General features: G+C 43.1%; 1 protein-coding gene across 5 annotated transcripts in view; it reads right to left on the reverse strand.

Annotated features, from left to right (window-relative positions):
* LOC115206576 (glutamate receptor 4) overlaps positions 1 to 16,661 on the reverse strand; it is a 142,519-nt gene that overhangs the window by 34,737 nt on the left and 91,121 nt on the right. For all 5 annotated transcript variants that reach the window (XR_003880820.1, XR_003880819.1, XM_029773711.1 and 2 more), the window contains exons 11-13: positions 13,718 to 13,924; positions 11,572 to 11,787; positions 11,297 to 11,457 (exon numbers count right to left, since the gene is read on the reverse strand). Coding sequence is in view for 3 of the 5 variants with exons in the window: in XM_029773711.1 (XP_029629571.1) it covers positions 11,297 to 11,457; positions 11,572 to 11,787; positions 13,718 to 13,924 (584 nt within the window). In the remaining 2 variants the exon portion in view is untranslated. The remainder of the gene's footprint in view (positions 1 to 11,296; positions 11,458 to 11,571; positions 11,788 to 13,717; positions 13,925 to 16,661) is intronic.

A 16,661-nucleotide genomic window follows, 5' to 3' on the forward strand; every position in this document is an offset into this window, starting at 1 on the left:
TAGAGAGAGAGACATGGAGAGATAGTGCAGTGGTGTGTACTGTGGTGTTAGGTTTTTATTCCTGACCTTGAGAGATAATGAATAAGTGAGCAGGTCTGTTGGCCTCATTAGACAGAGGGGACAGTTATTCATGACATTACCTCTCATTACTCTATTATTATTTAATTTACGTACACCCACATCCATTGGGTCCCACTATGGGTGACACACACACACAGAGCTGTAATTTCAGTGGGTTATTGACAGGTGAAAGGTCTTCCCCTGGCTTCAGCCCCTCTGAGAAATACAAAGGAAAGGTGATCATGTTACTGCAAGAAATAACCTGAAGCTCTTCTTCTCTCTCATTCCTCTCAAAAGATCTAATTTCCATTCCACCTTCCTAACCTCTCTCCCTGTCCCCCCCCCCCCCACCCCCCCCCCCACCCCCCCCCACCACCACCACCTCTCTCTCCCCTCTAGCCCTGGGTCTGGGATTTCTTAATTCGGCACTGACTATCCCCCATAGTAGAAAAGTGTAGCTATTCTATTGGTCAGCTTGTCATTCTGTGTGAGAAAGAAATAGCCCATTCCAAACAGACTCTGGGACAGTTGTGGGATGAAACAGTAGATCCCACATTCATACAACCAGTCGGCCTCGGCTACATCCCAACATGGTGAAAAGCATTGAGGCTGACGCATCAGATCAGCACGTTTAGCTCAGAATGTTGATTAACTATGATTTCTTCATGTTATAAACACAGCAATGCTCACAAGGCAGTAGGCTACGAGCAAATGTTCTTTCCATAATGCAATTATTGGGAAAACACCATTGTGAGCGGTTTCATAGAACTATAGAAGAGGGAAAATGTAATATGAAACAACTAGCATGGCTTGCTAAAATGACCAGGATTGTACCTTTGGCTACTAGACAATGACAGAAAGTTGATTTGAAAACCAATAGAATGTGACAGAAAAAGGCTACTGGTTTCAATGGCATATGGAAGACTTTAGAAAATAATTGCCTGCATGTTTGGTCTGATTATGTCTCGGCTACTTTGAAGCAAGGTAAGACATGCCTCATAATATGTAATAAAACATTCAAGTTTCAAACAATTAGGTATATGTTTTCAAGACCGATACTGCATCCAGCTCATTGCAAAGTACTGTGTGACGCACTACAACCTGCCTAGTTGCCAATGTACTTGAATGGCGAATGGGAAGCGTGCTTCAATGACCCGTTGAGAAATAAAAATAGTAGCTCTTTTTAATCGTGGCCATTTTTATTTATTTTTATTTTTTATTTTTACATCTGATTGCCTTTAAAACTGTTGCGCAATGACTGGTCTTATTACAGTTTTTCCCAATTGGTAAAACACAATTTTGCAAACTAGGCTGGTTATATCAAAACACTTAACACAATTCACAAAACCACACACCCAAACTGCAAAATACCTCATAGATCCTGCAAAATGAAGCACTGCAACCAAAACTACATATAGCATTATCAAAATCAAACGTTTGCACGAAATGGCACACACTTCATTCATATTACCATATTTTTGTCTAACCAACTACACACTGTTGGGCATAATGAAAAGCACTCTCATCTTTAGTATGCTTTGCCATAATACTAAAATAGTTCAAATTGTAGAAAATTCTTCAGATGCACAGAAATATTTGCAGATACACACACATGCTGTTGGAACATTTTATTTTTTATTTTTCACCAAATGAGTCAGTGCAACATATGCACAGCAGATATATTCACATTGGACTGAACAAAAATATGCTCACAAAAAAACAGTAAACTGAAGAAAAAATATATAGAAAAAAAAAGAGGCAAGAAAAATAATTAGGCAGCATCTTGCCGCACAGCTGGGTCTGGCCACAACGCCTCGTCCACATCACAGGCAATATCTTCCCTTGCCAGACATCGAGGGAAGAAGCGCCTTGAGTGCCTTATCCATCCCTGAATCGCACCCACATCAATCTCATCACATGCCTCTTCCATAGCCTGCACAAGAGGCATGCGCCCAAAGGGCTGCCGGTCGTATACCTTCCACCGCCATGCCGAAAATAACTCTTCTATGGAGTTCAGAAATGGTGAGTATGGTGGGAGGTATTGCACGAGAAATGGTGGGTGGTCAGCAAACCAGTTTTGGACTGGGGCTGCACGATGAAAGCTCACGTTGTCCCATACTACAACGTACTGGGTTCTTTGATGGTCTGCATCATTCATACGCTCTGGTGGTATGAGAATGTTGTGGAGTCTGTCCAGAAATGTGAGAATATGGGCTGTGTTGTATGGTCCAAGGTTGGCATGACGGTGGAGGACACTATGCGTATTGGAGATGGCAGCGCACATTGTGATGTTCCCACCACGTTGGCCAGGAACATCTATAATGGCTCTGTGGCCAATGACGTTTCTCCCCCTTCTTCTGGTCTTTGCTAGGTTGAGCCCAGCCTCATCTATAAAGATGAACTCATGTGGGATTGCATGAGCATCCATTTCCAGTACTCCCTGAAAACAAAGAACAAAAGCAGTCAATATGGTGTTATCCAGTACACTGGGAAACAATGTTGCGTGTAGTGTACTGCAGTCAATATTGTACTTACATCCACATATGCTCGTCTGACCTCTTTGTTTCTTTGAGAGTTTCTCTAAAACGGCACCTTATAAAGTTGTTTCATTCTGATTTGGTTTCGCTTGAGAATGTGAGCCAATGTGGACAGACTGACTCGTTGAATGTTGTTGAATATGGTGTTGTCTTGGATGATGTGGCTTTGAATTTCTCGTAATCTGATTTCATTATTTTCCAAAACCAAGTTTACAATGGCAGCTTCCTGTACCCCGGTGAACATTTGGCCCCTTCCTCCATCATGGTTGCGTCTCTCAGTCCTTTAGAAAAACAAAAAAACAAAAATATAGGGCTTGGACAATGCAGCCTAAAGATATTTCCCCCACAGTAGAGTAAATTCTACAGGAAATTTGTGCAGTTAGTGTATGACATCAGCAATTCATGAAGTAAACAGGTGTCACCCAACTGATACACTATGACATGGGGTGTACTACATAGTGTGAAAGAAGTGTTGGTTACATACCTGTACTCCAGTCTACATGTCCGGATGATACAGGCGACAGTAAAACGACTCAAGTTGGGCTGCACTCTCTGTCCAGCCTCTCGCATTGTCAGCCCATGGTTGATGACATCATCAACTAAGGTTGCTCTGATTTCATTTGAAAGTTGTTGTCTTCTTTGGCCATGAACTCCTCCACCAGCTCTACCCCATCTCTCACTCTTCCTCCCCCTCTCACTCTACCCCTACCTCTCACTCTTCCTCTCCCTCTCACTCTACCCCTACCTCTCACTCTTCCTCCCTCTCATCCTCCCTCTTCCCCTTCCACTCTCTGCAACGGCTTCCATTGTTGTTGTAAAGCAAAAGGTGCTGACCTGTGGTCTTTTCATAGTGCTTACTTCCTGATTGAAGTGGTAACAATTAACCATTGAGGTGTTTGGCCAGGTGGCACATGTAGTGTCATTTTGAATGGCAGTGTTTTGAAATGGCAAACATGTGACTTTATGTCAGATTGTCGTGTCTTATGCAGAGAACCGTGTGCAGTGCATTTAAAAAGTGCCATTTTGAATTGCAAAATGTGTGTAAAGCAGAAAATGTGTTTAGACTTTTGGAGACTTGAGAAGAGGTTTTGCTCTCTGTGTGTCAGTTTAAATAATTGTGCTGTGCATGTCATTTTAGTGTGTTGGTAATTGGAAAAAACTGTAAAGCACTTTTCACTCCAGCAGCAGCAAACCGCTGTTAGAGCTGAATCAGCAGCTTTCGCTACATCAATTAATAGGCTAAAATGCATTATTTCGCAATGGGATTGTTATTTTATTCATCAGCTTTTCATTTATTTAATTTTGCCCAAAAGGCGGATATTACCGGCTAACGGAAACCCTGGAATGTGTGTGTGTGTGTGTGTGTGTGTGTAGTATAAAGAAGAAAAACAAACAAATAGAGAAGATGTAGTAATTGTGGTGGAACGTGTCTGCTGGAGGAAACACTATGAATCCTGAGAGGAATGAACTGCAAGATAGAGAGAGAGAGATGGGGGAGAAATATATATATAGAGAGAGAGGGGGGAGAAATATATATAGAGAGAGATGGGGGATAAATATATATAGAGAGAGAGATGGGGGAGAAATACATATAGAGAGAGAGATGGGGGAGAAATATATATATATAGAGAGAGGGGGGAGAAATACATATAGAGAGAGAGATGGGGAGAAATAGAGAAAAAGAGAGAGACAGAGAGGGAGAGAGAGAGGGGGTGAGAAATATATATAGAGAGAGAGATGGGGGAGAAATAGAGAAAAAGAGAGAGACAGAGAGGGAGAGAGATGGGGGAGAAATAGAGAAAAAGAGAGAGACAGAGAGGGAGAGAGAGAGGGGGTGAGAAATATATATAGAGAGAGAGATGGGGGAGAAATAGAGAAAAAGAGAGAGACAGAGAGGGAGAGAGAGAGGGGGGGTGAGAAAGAGAGAGAGAGAGAGAGGGAGAGATGTGGGGGTGAGAAATAGAGAAAAAGAGAGAGACAGAGAGGGAGAGAGAGAGGGGGTGAGAAAGAGAGAGAGAGAGAGAGAGAGAGAGAGAGAGAGAGGGAGAGATGTGGGGGTGAGAAATAGAGAGAGAGACAGAGGGAGAGAGAGAGAGAGGGGGGTGTGAGAAATAGAGAAAGAGAGACAGAGAGGGAGATAGAGAGAGAGACAGAGGGAGCTAGAGAGAGAGACAGAGGGAGCTAGAGAGAGAGAAAGAGAGAACGAGAGAGAGAGGGGGTGAGAGCAAGAGAGAGAGTAGAGCGAGAGAAAGTCAAAATGTGTTAGTATAGGACTGTGTGTGAGAGAGAGAAAGTTAAAATGTGTTAGTATAGGACTTTGTGTGAGAGAGATGCTCCTTCTCAGACTGCAGTAATCACTGCAGCAGGGAAACAGAAACTGACACTGAATACAAATGATCCTATAGATATTCAATACACTCACAACACAGCAGACCAATAAACCCAAAATAACAACACACACTCAAACTCACTCGTACTGCACACAGGCACGCACACACACACATGCATGCACACGGACACACACACACATTCATTCACAAGCACTGACAGTATCTTCTCAGACCACTCACTCAGTTGAAGTTGTCCATCTAGTTTAAGAAGTAAACAAACCATATGTAGACTTACTATACCTCCTGAGGAGAGGAGAACAATGGGGAAGAGAAGAGAGAACGGGGGAAGAAGGGAAGAGAAGAGAGAACGGGGGAAGAAGGGAAGAGAAGAGAGAACGAGGGAAGAAGGGAAGAGAAGAGAAAAATAGACAAAGCGATAACAGAGAACATGGAGAAAAAAAGATATATTTCCTAATAAGAAATGGGACCAACTAGCTACAGACTGTATTGATCCAGAAATGGGAACATATAGCGATGGCTATAGAATACCTTTGGAAAAAGAACACCTTTGGAAAAAGAACACAATTGGCTAAAGAACACCGTTGGCTACAGAACACTGTTGGCTAAAGAACACCATTGGCTATAGAACACCGTTGGCTACAGAACACCGTTGGCTATAGAATACCATTGGCCATAGAATACCGTTGGCTATAGAACACCGTTGGCTATAGAACACCATTGGCCATAGAATACCATTGGCCATAGAATACCGTTGGCTATAGATCCTCCGTTGGCTGTAGAACACCGTTGGCTACAGAACACCGTTGGCTATAGAACACCGTTGGCTATAGAACACCGTTGGCTATAGAACACCTTTGGCTATAGATCCTTCGTTGGCTGTAGAACACCGTTGGCTATAGAATACCGATGGCCATAGAATACCGTTGGCTATAGAACACCGTTGGCTATAGAACACCATTGGCTATAGAACACCTTTGGCTTTAGAACATCGTTGGCTATAGAGCACCGATGGCAATAGAATACCATTGGCTATAGAACACTGTTGGCTATAGAACACCATTGGCTATAGAACACCGATGGCTATAGAATACCGTTGGCTATAGAACACAGATGGCTATAGAATACCGTTGGCTATAGAACACCGATGGCTATGGAATACCGTTGGCTATAGAACACCGATGAATATAGAATACCGTTGGCTATAGAACACTGTTGGCTATAGAACACCATTGGCTATAGAACACCGATGGCTATAGAATACCGTTGGCTATAGAACACCGATGGCTATAGAATACCGTTGGCTATAGAACACCGATGGCTATAGAATACCGTTGGCTATAGAACACCGATGAATATAGAATACCGTTGGCTATAGAACACCGATGGCTATAGAAAACAGTTGGCTATAGAACACCGTTGGCTGTAGAACACCGTTGGCCATAGAACATCACTCGCTATAGAACACAGATGGCTATAGAACACCGTTGGCTATAGAACACCGTTGGCTATAGAACACAGATGGCTATAGAACACCGTTGGCTATAGAACATCACTGGCTATAGAACACAGATGGCTATAGAACACCGTTGGCTATAGAACACCGTTGGCTATAGAATACCGATGGCTATAGAACACAGATGGCTATAGAACAACGTTGGCTATAGAACACAGATGGCTATAGAACACCGTTGGCTATAGAACACAGATGGCTATAGAACACAGATGGCTATAGAACACCGTTGGCTATAGAACACCTTTGGTTATAGAACACAGTTGGCTATAAAACACAGTTGGCTAAAGAACACCTTTGGCTTTAGAACACCGTTGGCTGTAGAACACCGTTGGCTATAGAATACTGATGGCTATTGAACACCTTTGGCTATAGAACACCTTTGACTGAAGAAAACCTTTGGCTATAGAAAACTGTTGGCTATAGAATACTGTTGGCTATGGAACAGCTTTGGCTACAGAACACCGTTGGCTATAGAACACCGTTGGCTATAGAATACCGTTAACAATAGAATACCTTTGGATATAGAATACCTTTGGCAATAGAACCGTTGTTGGCTATAGAATACCGTTGGCTATAGAATACCTTTGGCAAAATAACCTTTTTTGGCTATAGAATACTGTTAACAATAGAAAACCTTTGGCTATAGAATACAGTTGGCAATAGAACCTTGGTTGGCTACAGAATACCGTTAACAATAGAATACCTTTGCAATAGAACCTTTGTTGGCTATAGAATACCGTTAACAATAGAAAACCTTTGGCTATAGAATACCTTTGGCAATAGATCCTTTGTTGGCTATAGAACACCTTTGGCAATAGAACCTCCGTTGGCATTAGAATTCCGATGGCTATAGAACACTGATGGCTATTGAACACCGTTGGCTATAGAATACCGTTAACAATAGAATACCTTTGGCAATATAACTTTTGTTGGCTATAGAATACCTTTGGCTATAGAACACCATTGACTGTAGAACACCGTTGGCAATAGAAAACCTTTGGCTATAGAATACCGTTGGCAATAGAACCTTTGTTGGCTATAGAATACCGTTAACAGTAGAAAACCTTTGGCTATAGAATACCTTTGGCAATAGAACCTTTGTTGGCTAAAGAATACCGTTAACAATAGAAAAACTTTGGCTATGGAATACCGTTGGTAATAGAACCTTTGTTGGCTATAGAATACCGTTGGCAATAGAACCTTTGTTGCCTATAGAATACCGTTAACAATAGAAAACTTTGGCTATAGAATACCTTTGGCTATAGATCTCCGATGGCTATAGAATACCGATGGCTATAGAATACCGTTGGCTATAGAACCTCCATTGACTATAAAATCCTGTTGACTGTAGAACACCATTTGTATGTAGAACACCGTTGGCCATAGAACACATTTTGGCTATAGAACACCTTTGTCTATAAAACACCATTGGCTATAGAACACCGTTGGCTATAGAACACCATTGGCTGTAGAATACCGATGGCTATAGAACACCTTTGGCTATGTAACACCGTTGGCAATAGAACACTGTTGGCTGTAGAACACCGTTTGCTATAGAACACCGTTATCTATAGAACACTGTTGTCTGTAGAACACCATTGGCTATAGAACACCAATGGCTATAGAACACCGTTGGCTATAGAACAACGTTGGCTGTAGAACACCGTTGGCTATAGAACGCCGTTGGCTGTTGAACACTGTTGGCTATAGAACAACGTTGGCTGTAGAACACCGTTGGCTATAGAACACCTTTGGCTATAGAACCTTTGTTGGCTATAGAATCCCGTTAACAATAGAAAACCTTTGGCTATAGAATACCTTTGGCAATAGAACCTACGTTGGCAATAGAATTCCTTTGGCAATAGAACCTCCATTGGCAATAGAAGTACGATGGCTATAGAACACTGATGGCTATTGAACACCGTTGGCTATAGAACAGCTTTGTCTGTAGAACTCCGTTGGCTATAGAACACCGTTATCTATAGAACACTGTTGTCTGTAGAACACCATTGGCTATAGAACACCATTGGCTATAGAACAACGTTGGCTGTAGAACACCGTTGGCTATAGTACACCGTTGGCTGTAGAACACCGTTGGCTATAGAACACCGTTGGCTGTAGAATACCGATGGCTATAGAACACCGTTGGCTATAGAACACCGTTGGCTATAGAACACCGTTGGCTGTAGAACACCGTTGGCTATAGAACACCGTTGGCTGTAGAACACCGTTGGCTATAGAACACCGTTGGCTATAGAACACCGTTGGCTGTAGAATACCGATGGCTATAGAACACCGTTGGCTATAGAACACCGTTGGCTATAGAACACCGTTGGCTGTAGAATACCTTTGACTATAGAATACCGTTGGTTATAGGATACCATTGGCTATAGAACACCGTTGGGTGTAGAACACCGTTGGCTATAGAACACCGTTGGCTGTAGAACACCGTTGGCCATAGAACAACGTTGGCTGTAGAACACCATTGGCTATAGAACATCGTTGGCTATAGAACACCGTTAGCTGTAGAACACCGTTGGCTATAGAACACCGTTGGCTGTAGAATACCTTTGACTATAGAATACCGTTGTTTATAGAACACCGTTAGCTGTAGAACACCGTTGGCTATAGAACACCGATGGCTATAGAACACCGTTGGCTATAGAACACCGTTGGCTGTAGAATACCGATGGCTATAGAACACCGTTGGCTATAGAACACCGTTGGCTGTAGAATACCGATGGCTATAGAATACCGTTGGCTGTAGAACACCGTTGGCTATAGAACACCGTTGGCTGTAGAATACCGATGGCTATAGAATACCTTTGACCATGGAATAAGTTTGAGATTAGCATAGAATTGTGTGATGGTTATTATTCATAATCACACATGGGGACAGGGGAACTGTCAGGTGTGTAAGTGTATGTTGATGTTGATGTGTGTGTGTGTGTGTGTGTGTGTGTGTGTGTGTGTGTGTGTGTGTGTGTGTGTGTGTGTGTCTGCCATTACCAGGGCTGAGGCTGGAATTGGACTGTCACTCAAACTCAAGGAGTGGGAGCTAACACGTCTCTTCAAGTGAGAGGGAGGGAGAGAGAAGGGTGGGGAGGGAGGAGAGTCAGAGAGAGTTCTGGGAGACAGTTAGACATCAGAAGACGAACCACCTGGTCCTTCCCTCAGGTAATGGAACTGTTACTTGTACCACAAATATGATTACAAGCACGCATGTACATATACGCACAAAGTTACTTTCTCACAAAAAACAAGAACTCAGAGAGGATTCAAATGATACAGGATAGAGGTAATGCAGTGTGTGTGTGCATGTTTGTGTGCGTGTGTGTGCTTGCTTGTGTGCAGCTGATCATGTAAGGCTGATGTAAAGCTACTTAATATGTCCATTAGCATCAGAAACATCATTCTGAAGAAGCACAGCCTTGACCGGGTACATGAGTGTGAGAGAGAAAAACAGTGTTGACTTCTGTGTGTGTGTGTGTGTGTGTGTGTGAGAGAGAGTGAGTGAGTGAGTGAGTGAGTGAGTGAGTGAGTGAGTGAGTGAGTGAGTGAGTGAGTGTGTGTGTGTGTGTGTGTGTGTGAGAGAGTGAGTGAGTGAGTGAGTGAGTGAGTGAGTGAGTGAGTGAGTGAGTGAGTGAGTGAGTGAGTGAGTGAGTGAGTGAGTGTGTGTGTGTGTGTGTGTGTGTGAGTGAGTGAGTGAGTGAGTGAGTGAGTGAGTGAGTGAGTGAGTGAGTGAGTGTGTGTGTGTGTGTGTGTGTGTGTGTGTGTGTGTGTGTGTGTGTGTGTATGTGTCAGAGAGCTAGAGAGTGTGATAGAGTGTATCGGCCCATTAGTCTGTCAAAAAAGTACCTTTCACATACTAAAAGTCTCTGGTTAAGTGGTAGGTACCTGCTGCAGGTTTGTGTGTGTGTGTGTGTAGGTGTGTGTATCGCCAAGCACCAGGGCACTAAAAAGTGGTTTAAGTGCTACCGAACATCACATTTCAATCAAAAACAAAAAAGGCAGTTGAAATCACACACACACACTTACACTGTTCTACTGAACAGCACAACCGCAGACTGACTCCTGCACCGCAGCTCCCACAGTGCACCGAGAAGTGTCCACTCAAAGCACATCTCAACCCTCTCTCTCGCTCGCTCTCTCTGTCTCTCTCTGTCTCTCTCTGTCTCTGTCTCTCTGTCTCTGTCTCTGTCTCTCTGTCTCTGTCTCTCTGTCTCTGTCTATCTCTGTCTCTGTCTCTGTCTCTCTTTGTCTCACTCTCTCTCTCTCTCTCTCTCTCTCTGTCTCTTTCTGTCTCTGTCTCTCTCTGTCTCTCCCTCTGTCTCTGTCTTTCTGTCTCTCTCTGTCTCTCTTTCTCGGTTTTGTGGAAAACTGTCTTTCTCTAATCAGATGTGCTCACTAAAGGTATGTGGATGGAGGACATTAATATTTCACTAAACTGCATTCTGAGGATATCAATAATAAAATGCTATATTTTATATAAATATTGAAAAAATGAAGCCAGACTTTTCCCACCGTTGGGCATTAAAGTTAAATGCGTAACAAACCAGCAGTCTCCCATACAAAATGTAGCTACACTTAGTGTGTAGTTGTGTGTGTGTGTATTTCCTTGACACATCTTTAGCTCCCCTCTCACACAGGCCATCTGTGCGTGTCCCAGTACTAGAATAGAGAGATGCTCTCTGACACTTAGTCAACTGGTCTGAATCACAACACTCAGTATGACAAGCAGCTTCTGATGCAGGACAAAAGCACTCTGACATTAGAGAGAGATACGTTGGCAGACACACACAGACAAGGAGACACACACACACACACACACTCACCGTGGTGAGATGTCGCAGCCCTGCTGCATGAAGGCCCCCAGTGAGAACCAGAGAGAGTTGAAGATGCCAAACTCATTGGGTGGCTGGTCATTGGGGCCTGGCTCAGTAGAGCCCTCTTCTGGCTCCTCCGCATGCCACTCATACGGACTGAAACGACTCACCTGGGGACAGAGGAGAGAGGATCATATGAGTCGGCCAGGAGGGGCTAGTTAGCTTTTATTCCAGCCCAGCTCTACACAGCTGATTCAACTGATTGTGGTCACACACACACTCACCAGAAACAGTACCACACTGACTCCTATGTAAGCGAAGACGATACACATCCAGATCTCATAGGCCAGAGGGTCCAGGAAGGAGAACACTCCAGGTTTAGACTTCTGGGGCTTCTTGATCATGATGGAGATCCCCAAGGACATGAAGGGCTTAGAGAAGTCTATCACCTCCTCACGGACCAGGGTTATAGTCAGAGGGGCTACCGCTATCTCTGCTTTCTACGGGAGGTAGGAGGGAGGTGGGGAGAAGGGTGAGGGAGAGTGGGATGGGGGAAAAAGAGGGATGGATGGATGGAGGAATGGGGAGAGGAATGGAGGGGGGAGGTAGAGAGAGGGAGGGATGGGGAGAGGGACGGATGGATAGATGGGGAGGGAAGGAGGGAAAGGACGATGGGAAAGGATGAAGGGAAGGAAGATTTGAGAGAGAAAATAATTCATAAAGGCCAGACACAGAAAACTAGAATACAAATCAACCATGAAGGTCTGTCTTTCAATCCACCACATACACCAGGGAGAGAACATCCTTATTACAGTGCTGTAACAATTCACCTTGGATTCATATAATCAACAACACACTGTCTACTATATGTCTGTTCAATTATGCATTCTCCCTACAAGGGAAGAAAGGGAATGAGAGAATTAAGAGAAAGACAAAGAGAGGGGAGAGAGAAAGAGGTGAAGAAAGGATTAGAGAAACCAGACAGAAAAACAGGAGCGCGAGAGAGAAAAAGAGAGAGAGAGAAGGAGAGAGAGTGAGAGAGAGAGAGAGAGGAACAGATAAATACATTATCTCCCCTCAGCTAGAACAGATCACTGATTGGCCACGACTGGGAATGTTTGGAATTATTCAAAAAGAATGAACTGTGGGATTGGTAATGACTCATTCTGTAAAAATGTGCTTACGGAGCGAGAACACACACATGTACAGCACAGTCGCTGGAGTCAGAACACACAGACACAAGCACACACCACCAATATGGTCAGTGAGCAGCCTGGTTTTAGAAAATGTACAAAGTAGATTTGTCATCAACTGATTACAGCCACTGCTCCAATGTGAGTACCAGCAGGCAGCTGGAGGAAATATGACTGAATCATGAGAGAAATGAAGCACAGTGGATGAGAGGGAGCGATAACAGCATGGGACTACATAGGAGACAGACAGCAGACGACAGCTGTTATTTAGATAGGGGTCGGAGACAAAGCTGGTGCGGAGGCTAGGGGTTAGATTATTACAAGTGTGAAAGACGAAATGGGTTAGGGCAAGGGTACAGTAGATTTACCAACCCTGGGTTAGAGAACCATGTTAAAGATGAACTAGTCTTCTACATCAGCCTGAGAGATCAGGATCACATTTCAGGTCCTTTAGCCCAGTGTTTTCTTTTCCTGGCCCTGGGGACCCAGGATGCATTTTTATTTTTGCCGCAGCACTACACACCTGATTCCACTAATCAAAGGTTTGATGATGAGTTGATTAGTGGAATCAGGTCTGAAGTGCTTGGGCAAAAACTACAACATATCCCTTTGTGCCCCCAGGACCAGGACAAAGAAATACTGCTTTAGGCACATCTCCTGGTGATGGAGAACTGCAAATTATGCAATTGGTTGAAATGTCTTGTCTGTCTAATTAAAAAGTTACTTTTACAGTATCTAACAATGTAGATGCATGTTGTTTAGTAAGATCTAACTCTCCTAAAAGAGATAAGTAAATTTAACTAGACAAGTCGTTTAAGAACAAACTCTTATTTACAATGACAGCCTACACCGGCCAAACACAGACAACGCTGGGCCAACATCAAACTCTAAAGATAAGGAAATAAAAGTATCAATTTCCAAAATCCATCTATATATCCCCTCATCCATTCCTCCCTCCCTCCATCCCTTCCTCTCTCCATCCCTCCCTCCCTCCATCCCTTCCTCTCTCCATCCTTACCCCATAGACCAGTTCTCCCTCCCTCCATTCCTTCCTCTCTCCATCCTTACCCCATAGACCAGTTCTCCCACCATGCCATTCCTCCCTCCCTCCATTCCTTCCTCTCTCCATCCTTACCCCATAGACCAGTTCTCCCACCATGCCATTCCTTCCTCTCTCCATCCTTACCCCATAGACCAGTTCTCCCACCATGCCATCCCTTCCTCTCTCCATCCTTACCCCATAGACCAGTTCTCCCACCATGCCATTCCAGATCTTGGTCTCGGGGTCTCTGGCTCCGTACTTGCCGTCAGGGACGATGGCGATCTTGTACTTGATGCCGATGTGTTTGGCGATCTCTGAGGCCAAGTCCACGCAGTAGCCCTCGAACTGGTCATTCCCCTCAAACATCTCCCAGTTCTTCTTCAGCATCACATATGGACCTTCCTACATCCACAAACACACCAATCAGAGACAGAGAGGGTGGCGCGGGGAGGTCAAACTGACCAATGAACTCACACTGACCACTGACTAACAAATCAGGGGCCTCTTTTGGAGAGGGAGGAGCTTTTTGGAATGACATTCAGCCGGCGCCAAAGCCTCCACTGGATGACAGTATCACAGTGATTGAGACAGAATAGACATTTTATGGCAACCAAAGAAAATATTACAGGGCATTTTAAAAGGCCACTGTGTGAGGAGCACTGTTTTATATCATCATAGTCTGTGACTGGTGCCAAGTGTATGTACTCTGTCTTCCCTCTAAGACTAAGCACCTCCTCTTGAAGAAAAAGGCTGACTCCACACAGATGATGTATGTTAAAAAGAACAAGTGAACAACAGAACGGTAGAAGAGAGAGGTCAGCAGCTATAGAGCAGAGAGGTAGCAGGTCTGGAGGTAGATACACAGCGAAGCTGAATTCTCTGTCTGGAGAGAACCTTTACACCTCAAACAGGAGAAATTAGCAGTAAGAACACACACAGGCAAGCGAACACACACACACCCTGACTGACACACACATCCGTCAGATGACACCCAGGTGGTACTAGGCCTGAGGCCTCTTCCTCTAGTCTACAGAACAATCGTCTGACGTAGCAGATTACACTCCCAGATTCAAATGATTGAAGGTATGGAATGTGAAAGGAAGCTATTATAGTATTCACACTCATAGGCTTTCAAATGGTTTATACATCTATCAAATTAATTGAAATAGCTGTATAAACACTATATGAAATGTAAAAAATGATCAAATTGATGTACACGTTTTCATTTATAATGTTAATTTACAAGTGAAATTGATACATTTCAAGAGACTTATTTCCTGGCTCACCAAGGAACCTGGTAGAATAAAGCGTACAGGTACATAGGTCACATCAAATAAAACACAAATAAAAGGGGGAAATATAAATGCATAACATTTTTAGAGACATGTTTACATTGTATCAGTTACATACCATTAGTCTAGAATGATATCACAAAAGAAACACATCTTAAGCCATACTGGATTATGTTCTAACTTGAGGTGTGTACAGTACACTGTAACTCAATGTAAATGGGAGAGTTGTGTGAATATTAGCTACTCACACGGATCTCAAGGTAGAATCAAGCCTTATGTGCATATATTTGCATTTATCAAGTGGCTAAACATTAATAGAATGTACATTATCTTACTGCAGAATCTTGTCACATTTGTACATGTTGTCCAAGCATCAAAGCACATGTATTTTTCTAAACCTCATTATCATACACACATTAGCATCCCCTCTGAGATCTCTCTGTCTCTCTCTCACTCTCTCTCTCTCTCTCTCCATTAACTCAACATGAATCACTGTTAATGAAGTCACAAACACACTCAGAGATTCTCCCAAACATAGCAGTGCTGCTCCAACCTACAAATCCATAGTTAGGTCTTAAAGACATAATCCACACCAAAATCATCTCATCAACAGTCTAAACCCGAGCTGAGTTCATACTCCATGCAATCTGTTGTGAAGGTACATAATATGTGTCTTATTCCATTTTATTAGATGGTACAAAATGTCCGATCTTAAAATATGAATCCTAATGTACTGTACTGTGTATGAGTTATCTAGAGAACAGATGCTGTACTGTACTGTGTATGAGTTATCTAGAGAACAGATGGTGTACTGTACTGTGTATGAGTTATCTAGAGAACAGATGCTGTACTGTACTGTGTATGAGTTATCTAGAGAACAGATGGTGTACTGTACTGTGTATGAGTTATCTAGAGAACAGATGGTGTACTGTACTGTGTATGAGTTATCTAGAGAACAGATGGTGTACTGTACTGTGTATTAGGATCTAGAGAACAGATGGTGTACTGTACTGTGTATGAGTTATCTAGAGAACAGATGCTGTACTGTACTGTGTATGAGTTATCTAGAGAACAGATGCTGTACTGTACTGTGTATGAGTTATCTAGAGAACAGATGGTGTACTGTACTGTGTATGAGTTATCTAGAGAACAGATGGTGTACTGTACTGTGTATTAGGATCTAGAGAACAGATGGTGTACTGTACTGTGTATGAGTTATCTAGAGAACAGATGGTGTACTGTACTGTGTATTAGGATCTAGAGAACAGATGGTGTACTGTACTGTGTATGAGTTATCTAGAGAACAGATGGTGTACTGTACTGTGTATGAGTTATCTAGAGAACAGATGGTGTACTGTACTGTGTATGAGTTATCTAGAGAACAGATGCTGTACTGTACTGTGTATGAGTTATCTAGAGAACAGATGGTGTACTGTACTGTGTATGAGGATCTAGAGAACAGATGCTGTACTGTACTGTGTATTAGGATCTAGAGAACAGATGGTGTACTGTACTGTGTATTAGGATCTAGAGAACAGATGGTGTACTGTACTGTGTATGAGGATCTAGAGAACAGATGGTGTACTGTACTGTGTATGAGTTATCTAGAGAACAGATGGTGTACTGTACTGTGTATTAGGATCTAGAGAACAGATGCTGTACTGTACTGTGTATGAGTTATCTAGAGAACAGATGGTGTACTGTACTGTGTATGAGGATCTAGAGAACAGATGCTGTACTGTACTGTGTATGAGTTATCTAGAGAACAGATGCTGTACTGTACTGTGTATGAGGATCTAGAGAACAGATGGTGTACTGTACTGTGTATGAGTTATCTAGAGAACAGA

Source organism: Salmo trutta, chromosome 13, assembly GCF_901001165.1.
Source record: "Salmo trutta chromosome 13, fSalTru1.1, whole genome shotgun sequence".
Classification (NCBI taxonomy): Eukaryota; Metazoa; Chordata; class Actinopteri; order Salmoniformes; family Salmonidae; genus Salmo; species Salmo trutta.